Below are 27,635 nucleotides of genomic sequence, written 5' to 3' on the forward strand. Positions count from 1 at the left end.
AGAAAGAAAAGACAGCTACCTGAATCAGAGTGTTGCAACCTGAGAGCACTGAAATGCTGGCTCACTTTGCAGTTGTCAATAATCCTCCAGACACCTAAGCTGGTAGTACTGTTAATATAGTTCATTGGCTGTTGACTGTCTACCAACTACTATTAACTAACATATACTACATGAAGGATATAATGTCCTGCTGCTGAATTAATATGCCTTGCTCTGATGAGATTGGTAGAGTGCTTTCAGTTCCTTTATCATTTTGCAGGGAGAGGCCAGTTCTTCTGCCTCTGCTGGATCCCATGTCTGAGTCTAAAAATATCTTTTGTGTTCATTTGACTCCATAAAAAGATAACTGAGCCTCTGAAGAACAATTCTCACTTGGCTTCTTCCTCTGTTACTGGTTTTAGAAAGTAATAAAGTTGGACGGGATGTTTTCTATATCCCTGCTCCTCCCCTCTTAGCTGCCTTCTTTATCACACAGGAAAGATTTGGGTAGCATTTTTTTGCAGTGTTTACATCAAATTTCAAACCCATCAGCTAAACCAGTCTTTGTTTTAGTTTCTTTAAAGAATTAAGTAAAACAAAATGCGACTTTTCTAGAAATGGAATGCAGCCTTTGTTTTTACCTTGTTTTTCCTACTTTCTAATGCAAGTGAATAACAATTCAAAGTCTAGGTTTTTATATACCTCGTTCTATGAATGAATATGATCATTAAGTTTTTATTCTTATTCAATACATGGATTAAAAGAACTGGTCCTTCATGTGGCATACTTACTAAAACAAAAATTTTTCTCAAAACCATAATAAAAATTCATGAAAACTTTTGTAAATGTGCTTCCTGTCTGCTGTATTTGGGTGAGAAAATTAATTTTACTCCATGCCAAACCAAGCACTAGACCTAGCATTCAGGAGTATAACTCTTCCAGCTTACCTTTATGGAATCCCCTAACTTCTTCCCTCGAGCCTCTTGCTTCTTGATAATACTCCGGTTAAGCTGAGGTGTTCCTGAGGCACTTGCATGATTGAACTGTTTAATTAACCTACGTTTTTTGGCAGAATCTGGCAGAGACTGCACATAAGCATACAGTTCAGCAAGAGCTACCTCAGTAACATCTTTATCATTAGCTTGTGCAGTTAATTCTCGATCAATGAATGTAAAGATTGTTTTGGCTGGGGCATCCATCATTGATCTCTGCAATGAAGGTTACTGCTCCATTAAAAATGTTTCCATAAACAACTCATGAGCATTTTGGAGGATAAACTAAAACAAAAAACAGTTTCTATGCATCTACAAACATAATATCCATACCAGTTTTAATCAATGCTCAACCATAATGAATACTTCCAAAGTAATCAAAATAAATCTTTCATACCTAAAGCTATGGATTATCCCTAACCCCTTAAACTGCACCACAATGCACCTCTGCAAAATTCATTTTAAGATCTAATGGTAAAACATAATTACTGGACAGTATGTGTAATGAAATAAGATAACATAACTATGGAAAGGTTTTAGTTCTACATAATTCTCTGACAAATTAAAGCTACTGTTGATAAAGTGAATGAATAGAAAACAAAATCATCTGAGCATAAAGCTTGGACCAGACAGGGAATAGCAGTCTTTTCTCCTACCATAGATACTTAACTTCTATCCCTGGGGATAGGGGAGAAAGAACTCTTCCCATGCATTCCCTGTGTGTCATAGAAGGCGACTAATGAGATGGGAGCAGGTGGCTAGAAACCCTCCCCTCCTTGTATTTCAACTTTCTAAAAGGGGAAACAGAAGAAGGAGTCACGCGGGAAGTGCTCATCTTCTTCGAAGGCTCAGATTGCGGTGTCTAAATGCGTGTGGATGTAACCAAGATGAGAAAAAAGGAGAGATATGTGTCAGAGGTGGAGGGAACGAGGAGAAGTGGGAGACCAAATTGGAGATGGAAAGATGGAGTGAAAAAGATTTTGAGCGATCTGGGCCTGAACAGGCAGGGGGATGAAAGGCATGCAAGGAATAGAGTAAACTGGAATGATGTGGTATACTGGGGTCGACGTGCTGTCAATGGATTGAACCAGTGCATGTGAAGCATCTGGGATAAACCATGGAAAATTTTGTGGGGCCTGGATGTGGAAAGGGAGCTGTGGTTTTGGTGCATTATACATGACAGCTAGAGACTGAGTGTGAACGAATGTGGCCTTTGTTGTCTTTTCCTAGTACTACCTCTTGCACATGCGGGGGGAAGGGTTGCCATTTCATGTGTGGCGGGGTGGCGACAGGCATGAATAAAGGCAGCAAGTATGAATTATGTACATGTGTATATATGCATATATATGTATATGTTGAAATGTACAAGTATGTATATGTGCGTGTGTGGACGTGTATGTATATCCATGTTTATGTGGGTGGGTTGCGCCATTCCTTCGTCTGTTCCCTTGCGCTACCTCGCTGACGTGGGAAACAGCAACAAAGTATAATGAATAAATAGATACTTAACTGTTCAAAGATAGAATAAATGAAGCTCTGGAGGAGTGTCATACATGGCATTTCCTTAGCAATCCTCTGTCATGTACAGCAACAAGAATTGGACTTTGAAGCATTAATCACATCAGAAAAACTAATCTTAATAGATAGGTACTTAGGCATCTGTAGGGAAATTTAAAATGACTAAATATCTGTGAGCATCAGCACCAACTTCTCCAAAGAAGTAACAATCCATACTCTATATACAGACTTGGCAAGCATTTTACACAGGAAACCATAAAATTTTTGAGAGATTTGCAACATATATATTACAAGTACTACCTGCCAGGGTATCAGAAGGGTTAGTGACAGCTACATAGTGGGCCAGCACTTCAGTGGCTGTCAAGTTGCTTTCCTCTGGCCCAGGTAGATGTATTTTCATACTGCTTCACTTACATGAGGACTGTAAGGAATCAGGCATGTTGGGCTTGGAAAAGCTCTCCTTCCTACAGCTCCTGGTCAGCTTTTATCAGTGCCCAATATCACTGTAAGCATGTTATCCATGAGGCAAAGCATTCCTATATTCAAAGGAAGTGCAATAATCTCTCATGTCATCCACTGATACGTCTTTAGCTAAGGGCATCTCTAACAATTTCTGTTGTTCTACCTTTACTTCACTTTTCCATTCTGACGTTACTATAGCTATCTCTGCCGTAGACAAAGCAACTCTCTTTGGTTCCTGTTTCTCCTCTAACTCCACCTTGGATGACTCTAACATTCCTTTACTCCCTGCTGCTCCTCTTACTGATCTTATGCCCCTCCTCATTATCTTTTTTAGGACTGATCGAAAAGCACTTCACTCTCCGTACACAAGCAAGGCTTATGGTCCTGATGGCATCCATCTCTGCATACTGAAGGAGTGTGCCTCTGGACTTGCACCTGTGCTTCCTTGTCTGATCAATTTCTGTTTAAAAACCAAAACTTTTCCTTCCCCTTGGAAGCATGCAATAATACATTCCATCCCTAAGAAGAGTGACTGTTCTGACCCCTCTAACTACCTTTCTATTGCTTTGACATCTATGATTTCCAAAGTTTTTGAATCCCTCCTCAACTATAATGAGACACCTCCAAAATCACAGTCTCCTCTCTGATCATCAGTATGGCTTGTGTAGGGTGAGATCCACTGGTGATACTCTTTCCTATCTTACTAATGTCTGGTCATCAACCCAGAAAGACTTTCGGGAGTCATGTGTAGTTGCCCTTGACATATCCAAGGCTTTTGACAGGGTGCAGCATCAGGATCTCATTTCTACACTCCACTCTTTTGGCTTCCCTCTCTAAATCTGCTCTTTCATAACTAGCTTCCTCTCCAGCCGATCTGCCCCTGTGGTAGTTGATGGATCAGCCTTCCCCTTTTCTCCATCAACAGCAATGTCCCTCAAGGTTCTGTCCTGTCCCCTACAATTTATCTCATTTTTTCAACAATATCCTCTCCTCCATAAATAATCAAATGCACCCACATACTGACAACTCATCACTGCATTCATCCACATCCTTCAGTTCTGCTCCTTCTTCTCTTACTCGATCTATATCTCATCTTGACACAGCTTCCTCTATAAACTCAGACTTGGACAGGATATCTCAGTGAGGTAAATGAAATCTCGGTAAGTTTAATGCCTCCAAGACCCAGTTTCTACCAATCTCCCCATCAAAAACTCCTCACAGCTCGTCTCTCCTTTGATGGTTCTGTAGTTCTACCTCTTGACTTTATGAACATACTTAGTATTACTGTAACATTCATTCTTTCTCAGAAACCCCTTATTACTGGGTGTCCTATTCAAATGTTGAAACTTCTTTTCTTCCAAACAGTTACTTCATATAGACAAAGGATTGACTCATCCTTGTATGAAGTACTGCCTTCACATCTGGAGTGGTTCTAGCTCTGCATCCTTACTTGACAGAGATGACTGGAAGCAGTCTGACTTAAAAAGTGTCCCAGGATAACTTCCAAACTTGACACCTATACTTTATGCCACACTGTTGGTTTGCTTTCCCTCTTCTATAGGTATTACTATGGCTTTTGCTTGCACGAGCTGGCTGCTTGTATGCCCCCATCACTTGATAGATCATGCAATACTCAGCAAGCTGCTGCATCACATGACTGAAGTGTGGCCATAAACAACTCAAAGGTAAGCTGTTTTGATAACTGCTTCTTTTCCTACATGTCGAAGCTTTGGAACACTACCTTCTCATGTCTTTCCCAATAACTATGACCTAGCACTTTTTTAAAGCTGGGTTTTTCACTTCCTCCAAAGTTCATAAATACTTTCCCTTGTCTTCCCTTCCCCTCCTTTCCTTATTCTCTCTATATTCTAATAAAAGCCTGGCATTGATGTTGACTTTTGTTGTTGTCGGAGCCTTTAAAAGAAATAAAAAAAAATCTTGTCACACAAAACACTTAACATGTAACTGACACAGCTCATTCTTTGTAACCCTAGATTATCATGTGGCGAATGCTATGTGCTAACCCTAACTTTCGGCAAAACAGTTGGCAACAGATAGAAGTACAGGTACACCACTGATTTTCCGGCACTCTTGGTTCCAAAGCCTTACCAGATTAACCATTTTGCGAGACCAACCATGGTCACGTAATAATAATAATTCATCAACACACCTCTAACCCACTAATCATATATCTCCCATGTGTCTAAAGTATACCATGGACTGCTAGAAATTTAAATTCAACAAATATTTGTTTGAGCACCCTAAGATGGTAAGTCTGTCCTTAGATTGTTTGAATCCTGTGGGGTCTTCTTTGTCTTCTGTTGTTAGTGTTTTCCTAGGTGTGCATCGCCAGAGTAATGCAGTTTCATCTGCATTATACACTGCTCAGCTACAAGTTTCGCAAAGTCGTCCACATACTTGGCAGCTCCTTCGTGGTTTGCAGACTGCTTTTCTCTGCACACTCTCTTCATGGAAATTCCATGACTCTTCTTGAATCTTTAAAGCCATTTTTCACTATAGTCCACTCATGTTGCAATTCAAGTTCTTTATGGAACAACTTAGCCTGGTCCATTATCATGCTACCTGACAAGTCCACCCCATCACTCCGATGCTGTCGAAACCATTCCATCATCACTCGATCGTGCTCAGTACTCTTACCATCTTTCATAGTTTTCTAATTGTCATTTGGTTCTTGAAATTGCTGTCTGCATAGAATTTCAATATTTTCTCCCTTTGCTTCTTTACATCATAAACAGTTCATGAACCAATACTGAAGATGTCACACAGCTTATGCATCGAAACACCACGGTCCATTTTTCTCAACAGTTCTACTTTATCTTGGATCAATATGGACTGGTATTTACATTTGACACCATGACTAACACTCTTATATGTCTTAGAAGCCATAGCTAAGGTTAAGTTTAAGCAAAATAACCTAAGAATCTCACAGAATTGCGGTATCACCACCAACAAGTGCAGTTTAAAGAATGTAAATAAGTGTGCCCTACATACAATGCTATCTGTGGCCGCCCAGTAAATTAGTCTGGTGGCTGCGGTAATTTCAAGTTCCTCATGTAATTTTGTCAAGACTTAAGGAGGCGCCAAACCATCAGTTGTTGGAAAATCGGCGGTGTACCTGTAGTAGATAGGAAGTTTATCCTTGACGTAGGGGAGAAAGAATTCTACCTGCGTATTCCCTGCATGTCATAGTCGGTGACTAAAGGGGGCAACAGCAGGGGACTAGAGACCCTCCTCTTCATGTACTTTAATTTCTAAGAGAAGAAACAAAAGAAGGAGCCAAATGGGAAGTGCTCATCCTCCTCGAGCATTCAGATTGGGGTGTTTGACCAAGAGGAAAAGAGAGGAGAGATAGGTAGTATGTATGAGAAAAGAAACCAGGATCTTCTGGTTCTGAGTGAAATGAAACACAAGGATAAAGAGGAAGAATGGTTTGGAAACAACTTGAGAATTAAGTCAGGGGTTAAACAGAAGAAAATAGCTAAGGAAGGAGTATTACATGAGAAAGGCAAACAACAAGAGGCCTAAACGGCCCATGACTGGAATGTCTGGGGGGAAAAAAAAAGTTGACAAGAAAATGTAATTCCACTCACAAGTTTTTTAAGCTGACTCCCCGCTGCTGCATATTAGCCTTCTAGTGTCCCCATTACCACAGTCATTTATACAGTTTATTTCAGGCATTTTTCTCAATGTATACCTGAATTTATAGAATATTTGCCTAAATGACTTTTGAAGGTATTTATAGTCTTAGCATTCACTACATCTGATGGTAACTTATTCCAGTGCTCAACACACCTATAGAAAAGAAGCTTTTTCCCATGTCCGTACTACATCTCTTAGCTTTGAGTTTTATTCCATTTGTCCTGGTAACCGTATTTTCTTGTATTTCATAAAGATGTTCATGATTTACTTTATCAAACTTGTTCATAACTTTGAAGACTTGGACTAAGTCACTGTGAAGTCTACATTTTTTTAAGGGAAAAGAGATCCAATCATTCTAAGCTCTCTTCGTAAACCAGATTTCTAAAGGACAGGATGAATTTTGCTGTGCATCTTTGTATCTGCTCTAATTTTTCCTAATCTTTTTTATAGTTTGGGGACCAAAGCTGGACTGCATCATCAAGATGTTACTAGACAACTATAAAAAGCGAGAATTGTTTCTGGTGTCTTGTAATCTATGTTCCTGGCTATGAAACCTAACATTTGGTTGCCTTTTTTACTTGCTGTTTGACACTGTTAAGTATACTTCAAACTGTTGCTAATGACAACTCTAAGGTCCTTTTCTTCATTTAGTTAGTGAGTTTCCCCAATAGTCTGTAGTCGCAAAAAATATTCTTATCTCCAAAGTGCATAACTTTACATTTGTCTACATTAAACTTCATTTGCATCTGTCTAACCACTCTGTTAGTAAGTTAAGATCTCTTTGAATCATTTCGCAGTCCCGACTGTTTACAGCTCTACCTCTTAGTTAAGTATCATCAGCAAATTTGGAGATCTTAGATATGAGAGTGAAGTCTAGGTCTTTAATGTATATCATGAAAAGAATGGGACACACCACTCGTTACATCTAACCAATCTGATGCTTCACCATTTAATACTACATGCTGCTTTCTTCTGGCAAGCCAGTCTCTGATCCTTGTACAGAGTTCTTCATCAATTCTGTGTGCTTTGAGTTTATGTAAAAATCTCCTGAAAGGTACTTTATCGAAAGCCTTTTGGAAATCTAAATATCCTACATCAAATTCCCAAAGCACAAGTTATGGTGGAAGTGTTTGAAGAGTGTAAGAAAGAACATTCCACAATGATGTCGGCAAAACTGAAAGTGGATGGTGAGAGATGGATGATCATTTGTATTTATGCACCTGGCTATGAGAAGAAATATTATGAGAGGGAAGTGTTTTGGGAGCAGCTGAGTGTTTGTGTCAGCAATTTTGGTGCATGAGACCAGGTATTACAGGTATTTAAATGGAAAGGTACATAATGTGACAGCTGAGGGCAAAACTGGTGTGCATGGGGTATTCAGTGTTATGAACAGAAATGGTGAAGAGCTTGTGGAATTGTGTGCTACAAAAAGACTGGTGATTGGGAATACCTGGTTTAAAAAGAGAGATATAAGCAAGTATATGTATGTTAATATAGGAGAGATGGTCATTAGGCATTATCAAATTATGTATCAATTGATAGGTGTGTAAAAGAGACTTTTGGATGTAAATGCGTTGAGAGGGTTGCGGTTGGGATGTCTGATCACTATCTTATTGAGGCAAGGTTTTTGAAAAGCGGAGACAATGTTGGGGAGAAAAAAGTGGTGAGAATAATTGAGCTTGGGAAGGAGACTTGTGTTAAGAAATACCAGAAGAGATTAAGTGTAGAATCACAAATGGTCAAACCAAATGAAGTGAAGGGAGTGGGTGAAGAATGGGAGGTATTTAAGGAAGCAGTAATGGCACGTGTAAGAGATGCCTGTGGCATAAGAGAGGTAGGAGGAGGGCAGATTAGAAAGGGTAGTGAGTGGTAGGATGTGGATGTAAAAGTTGCTAGTGAAAGAGAAAAAAAGAGGTGTTTGGGTGTAACTTAAAAGGAAGGAGTACAAATGACTGGGAGATGAATAAGAGAAATCAGGGGAAGGTCAAAAGGAAGGTGCAGGGGTTGAAAACAAGGGCAAATGAGAGTTGGGGTGAGAAAGTATCATTAAACTTTAGGGAGAATAAAAAGATGTTTTGGAAGGAAGCAGATAATGAGTGAAAGACAAGAAAACAAATAGGAACATAAGTGAAGAGCAAAAGGGGAAGTGATAACAGGCATTGATGATGTGAGAAGATGGAGTAAGTATTTGGAAGGATTGTTAAAAGTTTGATGACAGAGTGGCAGACGTAGGTTCTTCTGGTCCAGGTGGTGTGTGAAATGAGTGTCATGGAGAGTGGTTTCGTGAAAAGAGAGGAAGTGGTGAAAGCTTCGTGGAAAATGAAATCTGGCAAGGCAGCAGGAGTGGATGTTATTGCAGGTGAATTTATCAAGAAAGGGGCTGACTGTGTCGTTGATTGGTTGGTAAGGATATTTAATGTTTATATATATATATATATATATATATATATATATATATATATATATATATATATATATATATATATATATATCCCTGGGGATAGGGGAGAAAGAATACTTCCCACGTATTCCCTGCGTGTCGTAGAAGGCGACTAAAAGGGAAGGGAGCGGGGGGGCTGGAAATCCTCCCCTCTCGTTTTTTTTTTTTTTTTTTTTTTTTAATTTTCCAAAAGAAGGAACAGAGAAGAGGTCCAGGTGAGGATATTCCCTCAAAGGCCCAGTCCTCTGTTCTTAACGCTACCTCGCTATCGCGGGAAATAGCGAATAGTATGAAAAAAAAAAAAAAATATATATATATATATATATATATATAAGTTAAGAGTAAATGTGAATAAGAGCAAGGTTATTAGGTACAGTAGGGTTGAGGGTCAAGTCAATTGGGAGGTGAGTTTGAATGGAGAAAAACTGGAGGAAGTGAAGTGTTTTAGATATCTGGGAGTGGATCTGGCAGCGGATGGAACCATGGAAGCGGAAGTGGATCATAGGGTGGGGGAGGGGCGAAAATTCTGGGGGCCTTGAAGAATGTGTGGAAGTCGAGAACATTATCTCGGAAAGCAAAAATGGGTATGTTTGAAGGAATAGTGGTTCCAACAATGTTGTATGGTTGCGAGGCGTGGGCTATGGATAGAGTTGTGCGCAGGAGGATGGATGTGCTGGAAATGAGATGTTTGAGGACAATGTATGGTGTGAGGTGGTTTGATCGAGTGAGTAACGTAAGGGTAAGAGAGATGTGTGGAAATAAAAAGAGCGTGGTTGAGAGAGCAGAAGAGGGTGTTTTGAAGTGGTTTGGGCACATGGAGAGAATGAGTGAGGAAAGATTGACCAAGAGGATATATGTGTCAGAGGTGGAGGGAACGAGGAGAAGAGGGAGACCAAATTGGAGGTGGAAAGATGGAGTGAAAAAGATTTTGTGTGATTGGGGCCTGAACATGCAGGAGGGTGAAAGGAGGGCAAGGAATAGAGTGAATTGGAGCGATGTGGTATACCGGGGTTGATGTGCTGTCAGTGGATTGAATCAAGGCATGTGAAGCGTCTGGGGTAAACCATGGAAAGCTGTGTAGGTATGTATATTTGCGTGTGTGGACGTATGTATATACATGTGTATGGGGGGGGTTGGGCCATTTCTTTCGTCTGTTTCCTTGCGCTACCTTGCAAACGCGGGAGACAGCGACAAAGTATAATAAAAAAAAATAAAATATATATATATATGGACCAAGGCATGTGAAGTGTCTGGGGTAAACCATGGAAAGTTCTGTGGGGCCTGGCTGTGGAAAGGGAGCTGTGGTTTCGGTACATTATTACATGACAGCTAGAGACTGAGTGTGAACAAATGTGGCCTTTGTTGTCTTTTCCTAGCACTACCTCTCACACATGAGGAGGAAGGGGGTTGTTATTTCATGTGTGGCGAGGGGGCGATGGGAATTAATAAAGGCAGACAGTATGAATTATGTACATGTGTATATATGTATATGTCTCTGTGTGTATATATATATGTATACGTTGAGATGTATAGGTATGTATATTTGTGTGTGTGGACGTGTATGTATATACATGTGTATGAGGGTGGGTTGGGCCATTCTTTTGTCTGTTTCCTTGCGCTACCTCGCTAATGCGGGAGACAGCGACAAAGCAAAATAAAATAAATGAATAAACATAAATAATGGATAATTGTTAAGAACCTGAGGATTGGTGGAATGCACATGTAGCACAATCGTATAAAAGCAAAAGGGATAAAGGTGAGTGTTCAAACTACAGAGGCATAAGTTTGTTGAGTATACATGGTTAATTGTATGGGAGGTTATTGATTGAGAGGGTGAAGGCATGTACAGACCATCAGACTAGGAAGAAGCAGTGCAGTTTCGAAAGTGGTAGAGGATGTGTGGATCAGGAGTTTGCTTTGAAGAATGTATGAGAAATACTTAGAAAAACAGATGGATTTGTATGTGGTATTTATGGATCTGGAGAAGGCATATGATATGATCAATAAAAATGCCTTGCAGAAGATCTTAAGAATATATGGTGTGGGAGGTAAGCTGCTAGAACCAGTGAGAAGATTTTATCAAGGATGTAAGGCATTTATACAAGTAGGGAGAGAGGAAAGTGAATGGTTCCCAACGAAGGTTCTGGGAGCAATGGAGAATGTGGGGAAAGAGAGAATGTCATCTCAGAAAACAAAAATGTTTGAAGGAATAATAGTTCCAACAACACCATATGATTGTGAAGACATGGGCTGAGGAGGGTGGATGCGTTGGAAATTAAATATATGAGGACAATAACTGGTGTGAGGTGATTTGATCGAGTAAGTAATGAAAGGGCACGAGAGGTCTGATGAAATAAAAAAGTGTGGTTGAGAGACCAGAAGAGGGTGTGTTGAAATGGTGTGGACATATGGAGAGAATGAGTGAGGAGAGGTTGAGAAACAGGATATATGAGTTAAAAGTGAAGGGAACAAGGAGAACCAGGGGACTCAATTGGTGGTGGATGGAAGGAGTGAAAAAGCTTTCGAGCAATCGGGGCCTCAACAAGCAGGAGGGTGAAAGGCATTCACAGAATAGAGTGAACTGGAATGATGTGGTATACTGGGGTCAATGTGCCATCAATAGACTGAGCCAGGGCATGTAAAACATCTGATGTAAATCATGGAATGGTCTGTGGGGCCTAGTTGTGGGTAGGGGAGCTGTGGTTTTGGTGAATTACACATGACAGCTCACGTATGTATGTGAGCGGATTTGGTCTTTTGTCTGTTTCCTGGCACTATGTCGCGGACGCAGGGGATTTCAATGCTGGTTCCTGTGGGTCTGGATGGTGCTGGGAAAGGATGAAGGCAAGCGAGTACATGTACATGTATATATATGTATATGTATGTATGTTATTATTTTCATATTTTATTTCATTACTATACTTTGTCGCAGTCTCCCGTGTTAGCGAGGTAGGGCAAGGAAACAGACGAAAGAATGGCCCAACCCACCCACATACACAAGTACATACACAAACGCCCACACACACACATATACATACCTATACATTTCAATGTATACATACATATACAAACACAGACATATACATTTATACACATGTACATATTCATACATGCTGCCTTCATCCTTTCCCATTGCTACACATCAAATGGTACCCCCCTCCCCCCCGCATGCATGCAAGGTAGCACTAGGAAAAGACAAAAAAGGCCACATTCGTTCACACTCAGTCTCTAGCTGTCATGTGTAACGCACCGAAAACATAGCTCCCTTTCCACATCCAGGCCCAACAAAACTTTCCATGGTTTACCCCAAAGGCTTCACATCCCCTGGTTCAATCCATTGACAGTATGTCAACCCCAGTATACCACATCGTTCCAATTCACTCTATTCCTTGCACGCCTTTCACCCTCCTGTATGTTCAGGCCCCGGTCGCTCAAAATCTTTTTCACTCCATCCTTCCACCTCCAATTTGGTCTCCCCCTTCTCATTCCCTCCACCTCTGACACATATATCCTCTCCGTCAATCTTTCCTCACTCATTCTCTCCATGTGACCAAACCATTTCAATACACCCTCTTCTGCTCTCTCAACCACACTCTTTTTATTACCACACATCTCTCTCTCCCTTTCATTACTTACTCGATCAAACCACCTCACACCACATATTGTCCTCAAACATCTCATTTCCAACACGTCCATCCTCCTCTGCACAATCCTATCTACAGCCCATGCCTCACTTAATCGCTGTTTCCTGCATCTGCAAGGTAGGCCAGGAAACAGACGAAGAATTGCCCATCCACTCAATATACACATAAATGCCCATACATGCACATATACATACATATACATATCAACATATACACATTTACATACATATACATATCAACGTATACACATATACATACACATACATATATACACATGCACATATTCATACTTGCTTGCCTTCATCCGTTCCTGGCGCCACCCTGTCCACAGGAAACAGCATCGTTACACCCTGCTTCAGTGAGGTAGCACCAGGAAAACAGACAAACAAGGCCACATTTGTTCACAATCAGACTCTAGCTGTCATGTGTGCACCGAAACCACAGCTTCCTATCCACATCCAGGCCCCACAGACCTTTCCATGGTTTACCCTAGGCATTTCACATGACCTGGTCCAGTCCAATGACAGCATGTCAACCCAGTATACTGCATCATTCCAATTCACTCTATTACCTGCATGCCTCTCACCCTCCTATATGTTCAGGCCCTGATCGCTCAAAATCTTTTTCACTCCATCCTTCCACCTCCAATTTGGTCTCCCTCTTCTCCTTGTTCCCTCCACCTCTGACACATATATCCTTTGTCGATCTTTCCTCACTCATTCTCTCCATATGACCAAACCATTTCAACACATCCTCTTCTGCACTCTCAACCACACTCTTTTTATTTCCATGCATCTATCTTTCCCTTTCATTACTCACCCAATCAAACTACCTCACACCACATATTGTCCTTGAACATTTCATTTCCAACGCAACCACCGTCCTCCGTACAGCCCTATCTATAGCCCATCCCTCGCAACCGTACAATATTGTTGGAAATACAATTCCTTCAAACATACCCATTTTCACTCTCGGAGATAACATTCTCTTGTTCCACACATTCTTCATCGCTCCCTGAACCTTCACCTCCTCCTCCACCCTGTGACTCACTTCTGCTTCCATGGTCCCATTCGCTGCTAAGTCCACTCCCAGATATCTAAAACACTTCACCTCCTCCAATTCTTCTCCATTCAAAAACTTATATCCCAAATAACTTGTCCCTCAACCCTAATGAACCTAATAACCTTGCTCTTATTCACATTTACTATTGACTTTCTCCTTCCACACACTTTGCCAAACTCAGTCACCAACTTCTGCAGTTTCTCACTCGAATCAGCCACCAGAGCTGTATCACTGGCAAACAACAACTGACACCCTTCCTATGACTTCTCATCCCCAATGGACTGCATACTCGCCTCTCTCTCCAAAACTCTTGCATTTACCTCCCTAACCACCCCATCCATAAACAAATCAAACAACCATGCGGACATCACACACTCCTGTCACAGTCCGACATACATTAGTAACCAATCACTCTCCTTTCTTCCTAAAGTACATATGTATGTATGTATATGTTTGTATTTCTAAAAGTATGTGCACATGTATACATAAATGTTTGTGTCCTTCTTTGTCTGTTTCTTGGCGCTACCTTGCTAGCTCAGGAAATGGCAATCAAGTATAAAAAAAAGTAGGTAGGAACATTTTGGTAGGAGCATTAAGTAGAAATATTAGGCAGAAGTATTAGGCAAGTATGCAGTCTGTTGTGGATGAGAGAGCTTGGGAAGTGTCAGTTGTTGTTTGCTGATGATACAGTGCTGGTGGCTGATTCAGGTGAGAAACTGCAAAGGCTGGTGACTGGGTTTGGTGGGGTGTGTGACGGGGGAGAGCTGGGAGTGGGTGTGGATGGGGGCAGGGTTGTTGGGTGCAGTGGGGTTGAGGGACAGGTCAATTGGGGGGTGGGTTTGAATGGAGAGAGGCTGGAGGAGGTGAAGTGTTTTGGATGTCTGGGAGTGGATTTGGCAGCGGATGGAACCATAGAAGCGGAAGTGAATCATAGGGTGGGGGAGAAAATGTGTGGAACTTGAGAGTGTTGTCTTGGAGAGCAAGGGTGGGTATGTTTGGGGGAATAGTGGTTCCAACAATGTTATATGGTTGTGAGACGTGGGCTGTGGATAGAGCTGTGCGGAGGAGGGTGGATGTGCTGGAGGTGAGATGTTTGAGGACAATATGTGTTGTGAGGTGGTTTGATCGAGTAAGTAGTGAGGGGGTGGGGGAGATGTGTGGTGATAAAGGGAGTGTGGTTGAGAGAGCAAAGGAGGGTGTTTTGGAGTGGTTTGGTTATGTGGAAAGAGTGAGTGGGGAAAGGTTGACAGAGAGGATGTATGTGTCAGAGGTGGAGGGAATGAGGAGAAGTGGGAGACTGGATTGGGGGTGGAGGGGTGGAGTGAGGAGGATTTTGAGTGATCGGGGCCTGAACATGCAGGAGGGTGAAAGGTGTGCAGGGAAAGGAATGAATTAGAACGATGTGGTATACTGGGGTCAACGTGCTGTCAGTGGATTGAGCCAGGGCATGTGAAGCGTCTGGGATGGGCCATGGATGGTTTTGTGGGACCTAGATGTGGAGGGGGAGCTGTGGTTTTGGTGCATTGTACATGACAGCTGGAGACTGAGTGTGAACAAATGTGGCCTTTGTTGTCTTTTCCTAGTGCTACCTCGCGCACATGTGGGGGAAGAGGGTTGTCATTTCATGTGTGGCGGGGTGGCAACGGGAATGAACAAGGACAGACGGTATGAATTATGTACATGTGTATATATGTATATGTCTCTGTGTGTATATATATGTATACATTGAGATGTATAGGCATGAATACATGCTGTGTGTGGACGTGTATGAATATACATGTGTATGTGGGTGGGTTGGGCCATTCTTTTGTATGTTTCCTTGTCACAGCAGGTTTGGATGGTATTGCAGTGGAATTTATTAAAAAAGGGGGTGACTGTATTGTTGACTGGTTGGTAAGGTTATTTAAAGTATGTATGATTCATGGTGAGGTGCCTGAGGATTGGTGGAATGCTAGCATAGTGCCATTGTACAAAGGCAAAGGGGATAAGAGTGCTCAAATTACAGAGGTATAAGTTTGTTGAGTATTCCTGGTAAATTATATGGGAGGGTATTGATTGAGAGGGTGAAGGCATGTACAGAGCATCAGACTGGGGAAGAGCAGTGTGGTTTCAGAAGTGGTAGAGGATGTGTGGATCAGGTGTTTGCTTTGAAGAATGTATGTGAGAAATACTTAGAAAAGCAAATGGATTTCTATGTAGCATTTATGGAGCTGGAGAAGGCATATGATAGAGTTGCTAGAGATGCTCTGTGGAAGGTATGAAGAATATATGGTGTGGGAGGCAAGTTGTTAGAAGCAGTGAAAAGTTTTTATCGAGGATGTAAGGCATGTGTACGTGTAGGAAGAGAGGAAAGTGATTGGTTCTCAGTGAATGTAGGTTTGCGGCAGGGGTGTGTGATGTCTCCATGGTTGTTTAATTTGTTTATGGATGGGGTTGTTAGGGAGGTGAATGCAAGAGTTTTGGAAAGAGGGGCAAGTATGAAGTCTGTTGTGGATGAGAGAGCTTGGGAAGTGAGTCAGATGTTGTTCGCTGATGATACAGCGCTGGTGGCTGATTCATGTGAGAAACTGCAGAAGCTGGTGACTGAGTTTGGTAAAGTGTGTGAAAGAAGAAAGTTAAGAGTAAATGTGAATAAGAGCAAGGTTATTAAGTACAGTAGGGTTGAGGGTCAAGACAACTGGGAGTTAAGTTTGAATGGAGAAAAACTGGAGGAAGTAAGGTGTTTTAGAAATCTGGGAGTGGATCTGGCAGTGGATGGAACCATGGAAGCGGAAGTGAATCATAGAGTGGGGGAGGGGGCGAAAATTCTGGGAGCCTTGAAGAATGTTTGGAAGTCGAGAACATTGTCTCGGAAAGCAAAAATGGGTATGTTTGAAGGAATAGTGGTTCCAACAATGTTGTATGGCTGTGAGGCGTGGGCTATGGATAGAGTTGTGCGCAGGAGAGTGGATGTGCTGGAAATGAGATGTTTGAGGACAATATGTGGTGTGAGGTGGTTTGATCGAGTAACTAATGTAAAGGTAAGAGAGATGTGTGGAAATGAAAAGAGTGTGGTAGAGAGAGCAGAAGAGGGTGTTTTGAAATGGTTTGGTCACATGGAGAGAATGAGTGAGGAAAGATTGACCAAGAGGATATATGTGTCAGAGGTGGAGGGAACGAGGAGAAGTGGGAGACCAACTTGTAGGTGGAAAGATGGAGTGAAAAAGATTTTGAGTGATCGGGGCCTGAACATGCAGGAGGGTGAAAGGCGTGCAAGGAATAGAGTGAATTGGATCAATGTGGTATACCGGGGTCAACGTGCTGTCAATGGATTGAACCAGGGCATGTGAAGCGTCTGGGGTAAACCATGGAAAGTTCTGTGGGGCCTGGATGTGGAAAGGGAGCTGTGGTTTTGGTGCCTTATTACATGACAGCTGGAGACTGAGTGTGAACGAATGGGGCCTTTGTTGTCTTTTCCTAGCGCTACCTCCCACACACGAGGAGGGAGGGTGTGTTATTCCATGTGTGGCGAGGTGGCAAAGGGAATAAATAAAGGCAGACAGTATGAATTATGCACATGTGTATATATGTATGTCTGTGTGTGTATATATATGTATACACTGAGTTGTATAGGTATGTATATTTGCGTGTATGGACGTGTATGTATATACATGTGTATGGGGGTGGGTTGGGCCATTCTTTCGTCTGTTTCCTTGCGCTACCTCGCTAAAACGGGAGACAGCGACAAAGCAAAATAAATAAAATAGATAAATATAAATATATTAGGCAGAAGTAGTAGGCAGGAATATTGGGTAGAATTAGTCAGTGGGAACATTATCTAAGAGCCTCAGCAAACAATGTGCTAGATTTGTCCTCTGCCAGTGGCTCATTAAGAGTGAGGTACTAAGAAGCGGCACCGGAGTTCACTAGTTATGGAGACTATTGCCATGGCCATCCCCTCAAGGGAGTTCCAGAAGGGAACAGGAGTCAGAAATATGGACAGATATATAGAACACAAAAGACAGGCTAGATAGGTAAATCAAAGTTTTAACAAAGAGGTATTTGAAAGTGATAGTAAACTGAAACTAGGTCAGAGGATAAGGAAGTTCTAGTGATTAACACTCGTGCACCATGACATGCACGTCAAGTCAATAGCTAGTCTTGTCCAAATGGTAACTGATGCAACACTCACTCAAATAAAAAAATCCACCAAAATTTAATAATTGTGATTAATTTTGATGTCACTCTTTAAAGCCTGTTCTCTCATGGTTCTGCAAATTCACTGCGATACATGGTAACTCTTAACAGCATGCACCGTCAGTTACCTCCCAGCAGCCATGCTGGAAGGCACTGTGTGCTAGTTCTTTAAAAATTTTCTCTAATCCATTGCACCCACTCCCATACTCTATTATGCAATAATATTCACTTGTAAAACTGTTTGTAAGGTGTTTGTAACATGGTTATAAAGTGTCTTGGTGTATTTTACAACATTTCCTAGCTGACACTTGTGACCATCATCTGTGTGTGAATCACTCATCTTAATAAATACCTCTGTGCATTTTGATAAACATTTCATCCCTCTGTAAAGTGATATGAAGTGTTGTAAAATGTTATAATCTATCTATCTATAACTCTGATGCCCATTCAGTTTGGGGACTCCCTTAAGGAGGTGGCATAGGCAAAAGTCTCTATAGCTGTTCAACTCCAATGGTTCTTAGCCTTTAGTGCCTTATCCTTAACAGGCCACTGGCAGAGGGCAACTCTAGCACAGTGTTTTCAGAGGCTCCAACCTAAAAAGTTCCTACCAACTACTTCAACCTAAGATGTCTACTTAATGTTCTTGCCTAAAGTTACAGCCTAATGTTCTTGGCTAATGCTCCGACCTACTACTTCTACCTAAAGTTCCTGTCGAACGTTCCTACCTATTACTTTTATCTACTGCTCCTACTATTTTGCCAAAAGGAAATGCCGGCACAAAGCATTCACCGCAGGAAAATCTAGAGTTGCAAGGATTGAGCTGTGTGAATTTTGTGTTGTCAAATGTTATAAAAGACAAGAAGAGATGGCATGTTACAGTCAAAATACCAGCAGTCCATGTGTGGGTGAAGCAGAAATAAAATACAGCTACCTGGGTCAAAGGAGTGCAACATGACAACTTATAAATGTGTGGTGTTATTGCCTTTCAGGATAATTAGGTTCTTATAATAAGGGTTAAGGGTGAGGCACTAAAGGCTAAGGAGCTGCATTGGAGATCTCTAGTTATGGAAACTACTGCTATGGCCATTCTTTCGTCTGTTTCCTTGCACTACCTCGCAGATGTCAGAGATATAGATAGATAGATAGATAGATATAACATCAAACACTACATGTTCAACCCCATTACAATGCCCTACAATGTGAGTACATATGGCCAATGTTAGATTGCTCATTTTGATGACGAACTAGACAAGGTTTCCGCAAAGTTTGATTCATACTCTGAGTATGACATTGACATTCCACTGTGCCTTGGAGACTACTTTGCCATATGATATCATACAGTGAAGGACTTCAAGGAATGACCAACACTCCCCCTGACCCACCCCACTCCTACTCCTTCACACATCTAAGATCAAACCGAAAGGGAAAGTTCTTACAGAATTTAGTTATATTATATTAGTATAACACTACAATGATTATAATGTATACTAAGTTGTATAACATCACCACGTGAGGATGGATTCTTTTTTCCAAAACATCACCTATAACCAAACAGTATTTGCTAGCAACATTCTAAAACCACTATAACATACCTAGGTATTTATATTAACCAGCAGAATAATAAAGATGAAAAAAATTGAAATTAATGGCTAAAACATAAGAGAAAAATTCTGCAAAAAATTCTTGCTATTACATCTTCAGAGTATCTGCCTTAGTTCTGTTCAAATACAAATTCTGATTTCATCAATTTCATAATTTTTTTATACACATTTGCCATTTCCCGCATTAGCGAGGTAGCCTTAAGAACAGAGGAATGAGTCTAAGAGGGAAAATCCTCAATTGGCCCCCTTCTCTGTTCCTTCTTTTGGAAAAGTAAAAATGGAGGGGAGGATTTCCAGCCTCCCACTCCCTCCGCTTTTAGTCACCTTTTATGACATACATGGAATACACGTGAAGTATTCTTGTAAAGCTTAAAAGTTCTCCCCTTTATACTACATATATTGTGCTTACTCAGCTTTTTGTTCATGAAAACACAATTTGATTGTACTGAAAACTACGGCACACCACTTCACATCATAAAAACTATTTCTTATTCATTCTATTTGCATTCTTTTTAATGTAAAATGCAACCAATTCTAAGTACAATGTATTTGGTTTCAGATGAAAAATGAATTGGTTGCTATTTTTTTTTCTCACACCTAATTGCCATTTCCTGCATTGGTGAGGTAGCACCAGGAAAAGATGAAAGGCCACATCCACTCACATCCATTCTCTAGCTGTCATGTGTAATGCACTAAAACCACAGCTCCCTATCCACAACCAGGCCCCACACATCCATTCATGCTTCACATGCCCTGGTTAAGTCCATGGACAGCACATCGACCCTAGTATACCACATCATTCCAATTCACTCTATACCAATGCATGCATTTCAATCTCCTACATGTATTCAGGCTCCATTCACTTAAAATCTTTTTCACTCCGTCCTTCCATCTTTGGTTAGGTCTCCCCATTCTCTATATTTCTCCCATTTCTGACACATATATCCTCTTTGTCAACCTGTCCTCACTCATTCTCTCTATATGTCCAAACCATTTCAACACTCTTCTGCTCTCCCAACCACACTCTTTTTATTACCACACATCTCTCTTACCCTTTCATTACTTAGCTAAATCAAACCACCTAACACCACATATTCTCCTCACATATTCCAACACATCCATTTTTTCCACACAGCCTTATCTATACCCAATGCCTTGCATCCATATGATATTGTTGGGAATACTATTCATTCAAACATACCCATTTTTGCTCTCCCACATAACGTTCTCTCCCTTCTCACATTCCTCAGCACCCCCAGAATTTTTGCCACCTCCCCAACCCTATGACTCACTTCCACTTCCATGGTTCCATTCATTGTCATGTTCACTCCCAGACATCTAAAATACATAACTTCCTCCATTATTTCTCCATTCAAACTCACACCCCAACTATCCTGTTCAACCCTGCTGAACCGAATGACCTTGCTTCTATTCGCAATCACTCTCAACTTTTTCCTTTCACACACTTCCAAACTTCTGCAGTTTCTCTCACAATTCTGCTACCATAGCTGTCTCATCAGCAAACAATAACTGACTTCCTATGCTATCTCATCCCCACAGACTGCACTCCCGCCTCTCTCTCTCTCTCTCTCTCTCTCTCTCTCTCTCTAAGACTCTTGCATTTACCTCCCTCATCACCCCATCCATAAATATATGTGTTGGATACGAAATATTTAAGGACAATATGTGGTGTGAGGTGGTTTCACTGAGTAAGTAATGAAAGAGTAAGAGAGATGTGTGGTAATAAAAAATAGTATGATTGAGAGAGCAGAAGCATGTTGAAATGGTTTGGACATATGGAGAGAATGAGTAAGGAAAGGTTGACAAAGAGGATATATATGTCAGAGGTGGAGGGAACAAGGAGAAGCAGGAGACCAAATTGGAAGTGGAAGGATGGAGTGAAAAAGATTTTGAGCGATTGGGGCCTGAACATGCAGGAGTGCGAGAGGCGTGCAGGAAGAGTGAATTGGAACGATATCGTATACAAAGATCGACGTGCTGTCAGTGGACTGAACCAAGGCAAGTGAAATGTCTGGGGTAAACATGGAAAGGCTGTGGGACCTGGATCTGGATGGGAAGTTGTGATTTGAGTGCATTACACATAACAGCTAGAGACGGAGTAAGAACATATGTAGCCATCTTTGTCTGTTTTTCTGGGGCTACCTTGCTGATGCATGGGGTGGCAATGCTGTTTCCTGTGGGGCAGGATGACACCAGGGATGGATGAAGGCAAGCATGAATATGTACTGTACATGTGTATATATGTATATGTACATGTACTTGTCACTCAACCCTGCTATACCTAATAACCTTGCTCTTATTCACATTCACTCTCCTTTTGCACACTTTTCCAAATTCAGTCACCAACTTCTGCAGTTTCTCACTTGAATCAGCCACCAGTGCTGTATCATTGGCAAACAACAGCTGACTCACTTCCCAGGCCCTCTCATCCCCAACAGACTGAATACTCACCCTCTCTCCAAAACTCTTGCATTTACCTCCCTAACCACCACATCCATAAACAAGTTAAACAACTATGGAGACATCACACACCCCTGCCACAGACCGACCTTCACTGGGAACCAGTCACTCTCCTCTCTTCCTACTCGTACACATGCCTTACATCCTTGGTAAAAACTTTACACTACTTTCAGCAGCATACCTCCCACACCATACACTCTTAAGACCTTCCACAAAGCATCTCTACCAACCCTATCATATGCCTTTGTCAGATCCATAAATGCTACATACAAATCCATCTGTTTTTCTAAATATTTCTCACACATTTTTCAAAGTAAACGCCAGACCCACACATCCTCCACCACTTCTGAAACCACACTGCTCTTCCCCAATCAATACCCTCCCACGCATTTTTCCAGGAATGCTTAACAAACTTATGCCTCTGTAGTTTGAACACTCACCTTTATTCCCTTTGCCTTCATACAATGGCACTATACACACATTCCACCAATCCTCAGGCACTTCATCACGATCCATACATACACTAAATATCCTTACCAACCAATCAACAATACAATCACCTCCTTTCTTAATAAATTCAACTACAATGCCATCCAAACCCACAACCTTGCTGGATTTTATCTTCTGCAAGGATTTCACCATCTCTTCTCTCTTAACCAAACCATTCTCCCTAACCCTCTCACTTCACATACCACCCAAACCAAAACACTACATCTGCCACTCTGTCATCAAACACATTCAAGAAACCTTCAAAATACTCACTCCATCTCATTTCATCACTACCTGTTATCACTTTATTCAAATAAACTTCACTATTCGATAGTTTTAAGAGGCTTTTGCAATCTCATGAAGCAATAAAGAAAGATGAAATCTCTTGAAGTGGGAAGGTCCTTAATAATGCTGTTCTCCTTTCCATAAGTTGGTGATGATCAGCCTCATCAAAGGTGACTTCTCACTGGCAGTGTTGCCAACTGAGGGCAGAGTCTAGGAACAACTCTTGATAAGACAGCTAAAGAAAAGCTAATGTATGTCTTAACATATTTAAATCATCTTGTACTATTACTGAAATCAACAGGCATGAAACAAAGACATGGCAAACTAAAGGAATTCTGCAAATCAATTACAGCGCTCTGATGTGGGGGACAATGATTTACCAGCTTCAAGAAACCAGTACTTACTTTTGATAGCTGATGTCTCATCTTCTTCTTATTGCTCCAGTACTGTCGTACATCATATTCTAATTCAAGAGGAACCTGAAAATTTATTTAGCACCAATTAGTCTTTGCCACCAAGCACACACTCGCTGGGGTAACTCTTAATCTATTTACACACTCTAGTCCATCCCACTGTAAGACACAATCTCACCCCAAATTGGTTCATCTGATCACACTCTCATAAATGTATCTATTCTAACAGCACCTTCCCCTCCAGCAGCCCTTTCTAAGCGTAAATATTGGCACCTCAACAAAGGTGACTGGAAGAACTTACATAATTTTTCTTGGGTATATTACTGTCTATTAGCGTCTGGGGTAAACCATGGAAAGCTGTGCAGGTATGTATATTTGCGTGTGTGGACGTGTGTATGTACATGTGTATGGGGGGGGGGGGGGGGGGGGGTTGGGCCATTTCTTTCGTCTGTTTCCTTGCGCTACCTCACAAACGCGGGAGACAGCGACAAAGTATAAAAAAAAAAAAAAAAAAATTACTGTCTCTTGTATGGTGATGCTTCCATCTCCACCAAATGCATAGCAGAAGTTATTCTTGCGGATGTAGAAGCATTTATTCCCCCTCCCTCCTAGACGAGCATTCCATCTACTCCATGTTTCAACCATTCCTGTTCCTGTTAAGGTATGGGATCAGGCATACCAAGCTTGGAAAAGCTCGCTCTCCTCCGGTTCCAATTCAGTTTTTATCACTACCCATAATCACTGTAAAAACATTATCCACGAGGCAAAGCATTCCTTTATTCAAAGGAAATGCAATAACCTCTCTTTGCCATCCACTGATAGGTCTACATGGTCTTTAGCTAAGGGCATCTCTAACAATTTCTGACGCTCTACCTTTCCTTTACTTTTCTGTTTTGATGGTACTATAACTGTCTCTGCCATAGACAAAGCAACTCTCTTTGGTTCGTTTCTACTCTAACTCCACCTTGGATGACTCTATAATTCCTTCACCCCCTGATGCTCCTCTTGCTAATCCCATGCCCCTCCAAATAATCTCTTTTCGGACTGTCTGAAAAGGGCTTCTTTCTCTGGGCACAAGCAAGGGTTATAGTAATGATGGCATCCATCCCTATGTACTGAAGGAGTGTACCTCTAAACTTGCACCTGAACTTTCTTGTCTGTTCTATTTGTGTTTAGAAACCAAAACTTTACCTTCTCCTTGGAAGCATGCATTGATGCATCCCATCCCTAAGAAGGGTGACCGTTCTGACCCCTCTAACTATCATCCTACTGCTTTAACATCAAGCATATCCAAAGTCTCTGAATCCCTCCTCAACTCTGATATAATTAGACACTTCAAAAATCACAGTCTTCCCTCTGATCACCAGTATGGCTTCCATAAAGCAAGATTCACTGGTGATATTCTTTCCTATCTTACTATGGTCTGGTCATCATCCCTGAAAAATTTTGAGGAGTCACGTGTAATTGCCCTTGACATATTCAAAGCTTTTGACAGGGTGTGGCATTGGGGTTTCATCCCTCACTTTGCTTCTTCATATCTAGCTTCCTCTCTGGCTGATCTATATAATTTTCTTTAGGTTTAATGCCACTAAGACCCATTTCTACCAATCTCTATCGAAAACGCCTCACAATGCTTGTCTCTCTGTAAATCTACATCTTGACTCAATGAATATACTTGGTATTACTGTAACATCCACTCTTTCTTGGAGACTCCATATTATGGGAAAAGCTAAGTCTACCTCTAAAAAACTGTGTCCTGTTTAGATGTCGAAACTTCTTTTCTTCTCAACAGTTACTCCATTTATTCAATGGATTGATTTGTCTTTGTATGGAGCACTGCTCTCACATTCGGAGCAGTTCTGCCTCTGCATCCTTACTCAACAAAGAGCCGAAAGCGGTCCAACTTATAAACTCTCCCAGGCTAGCTTCCAACCTTGATGCTCTTCCCTATGCCACAATGTTGTTTCACTTTCACTCTTCTATAGATATTACTCTGGTTTTTGATCCTGAGAGCTTGCTGCTTGTGTGCCCTCACCATTTGGTAGGCCGTGCAATACTCGCCAAGCTGCTGCATCACATGATTACCATGTGGCCATCAGCAACTCAAGGGTGGGCTGTTTTGACAACTGCTTCTTTCCCTACACGTCGAAGCTATGGAACATTCTACCTTCTCATGTCTTTCCCAATAACTATGACCTTGCACAATTTAATAGACGGGTTTTTTTACCTCCAAAATTCTTAAATACTTTCCTTTGTCTCTTCTTTCACTCTTTTGTTATTCTCTCTATATTTCAATAAAGTTCTGGCCTTGATCTGGACTTTTGTATGTGTCTGGAGCCTTATGAAAAAAATTAGATAAGAAAAAAATTCAGGGGTTAGAAACAAACCTCTTAACCCCTTGCCTTCTGGTGGGGCAAATATTTCTCACCCATTGCTAACTACCTATTCAGTAAAGGTGGCTTACAATTTGGACTGGGTCCACCCACCAACCTATCAGCAACCTCCTCTTGCTATCAACCTGCATCATAATTCTCAGAACACAGACATCAACTTGATGGTGGTCAAAACTGGTTAAGCTTTTTAGAAAAAAGGAAAAGAAAGGTCAGGATAAATTACCAAAAAAATATGTTCACAGGAAACCACCAAGTTGAGGAACACTTTTAGACATCAAAACTTACATTTTGCTTCATGATCAGTTTCTTCATTAAGATTTCTTATTTCTTTAAATAAAAAACAGTCATCTTTTGGCACACTAGGATATGTGTGCCTAAAATACAGCAACCCCAGGGACACATCAGATCAATTCTCATCATACACCATTAAAGGAATGCCAAAGACCTCTACTGTTTATCTCTTTCAAGGAAAGGATCCTCAGGAGGGTAAATGTGGAGGCTATCTTCCCAAAATCATGGGCTCTGACTTACAGGCCAAATTGGGTGAACAAAACAAGTCTCTAATGCCAGGAAGAGATATTCCTTGTTGAGAAAGGCCTTCAGCCTCCTGGATATCAGTGATCTCCATTACACCAAAATGTGTCAAGCTGGAGGAACACTGCCCTATTTTATCTGTAGTTTCAAGAATTGTTCTCACTGAAGTAGTAGGCAGCCCAATATCAATACAACACTGACTGATGTCAAAATCCTTCAAAATGTCTAACATTACCTCCAAGCTAATGCTCTTCCTGTTCATCTTATTCCCACAAAAGAAAATAAGGCTCTTTCCACTTACAGCTGATGTTGGGGATTTCAGGAACTTATACTGAAACTTTTATTTTCATATTATTTTATTTATTTTATTATACTTTGTCGCTGTCTCCCGCGTTTGCGAGGTAGCGCAAGGAAACAGACGAAAGAAATGGCCCAAACCCCCCCCATACACATGTATATACATACGTCCACACATGCAAATATACATACCTACACAGCTTTCCATGGTTTACCCCAGACGCTTCACATGCCTTGATTCAATCCACTGACAGCACGTCAACCCCGGTATACCACATCGCTCCAATTCACTCTATTCCTTGCCCTCCTTTCACCCTCCTGCATGTTCAGGCCCCAATCACACAAAATCTTTTTCACTCCATCTTTCCACCTCCAATTTGGTCTCCCTCTTCTCCTCGTTCCCTCCACCTCCGACACATATATCCTCTTGGTCAATCTTTCCTCACTCATTCTCTCCATGTGCCCAAACCACTTCAAAACACCCTCTTCTGCTCTCTCAACCACGCTCTTTTTATTTCCACACATCTCTCTTACCCTTACGTTACTCACTCGATCAAACCACCTCACACCACACATTGTCCTCAAACATCTCATTTCCAGCACATCCATCCTCCTGCACACAACTCTATCCATAGCCCACGCCTCGCAACCATACAACATTGTTGGAACCACTATTCCTTCAAACATACCCATTTTTGCTTTCCAAGATAATGTTCTCGATTTCCACACATTCTTCAAGGCCCCCAGAATTTTCGCCCCCTCCCCCACCCTATGATCCACTTCCGCTTCCATGGTTCCATCCACTGCCAGATCCACTCCCAGATATCTAAAACACTTCACTTCCTCCAGTTTTTCTCCATTCAAACTCACCTCCCAATTGACTTGACCCTCAACCCTACTGTACCTAATAACCTTGCTCTTATTCACATTTACTCTTAACTTTCTTCTTCCACACACTTTACCAAACTCAGTCACCAGCTTCTGCAGTTTCTCACATGAATCAGCCACCAGCGCTGTATCATCAGCGAACAACAACTGACTCTTTTCCCAAGCTCTCTCATCCCCAACAGACTTCATACTTGCCCCTCTTTCCAAAACTCTTGCATTTACCTCCCTAACAACCCCATCCATAAACAAATTAATCAACCATGGAGACATCACACACCCCTGCCGCAAACCTACATTCACTGAGAACCAATCACTTTCCTC

At 41.4% G+C, this 27,635-nt stretch overlaps 1 protein-coding gene across 4 annotated transcripts in view; it reads right to left on the reverse strand.

Annotated features, from left to right (window-relative positions):
- RhoGAP54D (Rho GTPase activating protein at 54D) overlaps positions 1-27,635 on the reverse strand; it is a 96,004-nt gene that overhangs the window by 18,859 nt on the left and 49,510 nt on the right. For 3 of the 4 annotated variants that reach the window (XM_071667179.1, XM_071667181.1, XM_071667178.1), the window contains 2 exons: positions 23,194-23,268; positions 927-1,187 (listed from right to left, as the gene is read on the reverse strand). In XM_071667179.1, coding sequence (XP_071523280.1) covers positions 927-1,187; positions 23,194-23,268 — 336 coding nt within the window. The remainder of the gene's footprint in view (positions 1-926; positions 1,188-23,193; positions 23,269-27,635) is intronic. The other variant, XM_071667180.1, reaches the window with a different exon arrangement.

Source organism: Panulirus ornatus, chromosome 11 (assembly GCF_036320965.1).
Source record: "Panulirus ornatus isolate Po-2019 chromosome 11, ASM3632096v1, whole genome shotgun sequence".
NCBI lineage: Eukaryota > Metazoa > Arthropoda > Malacostraca > Decapoda > Palinuridae > Panulirus > Panulirus ornatus.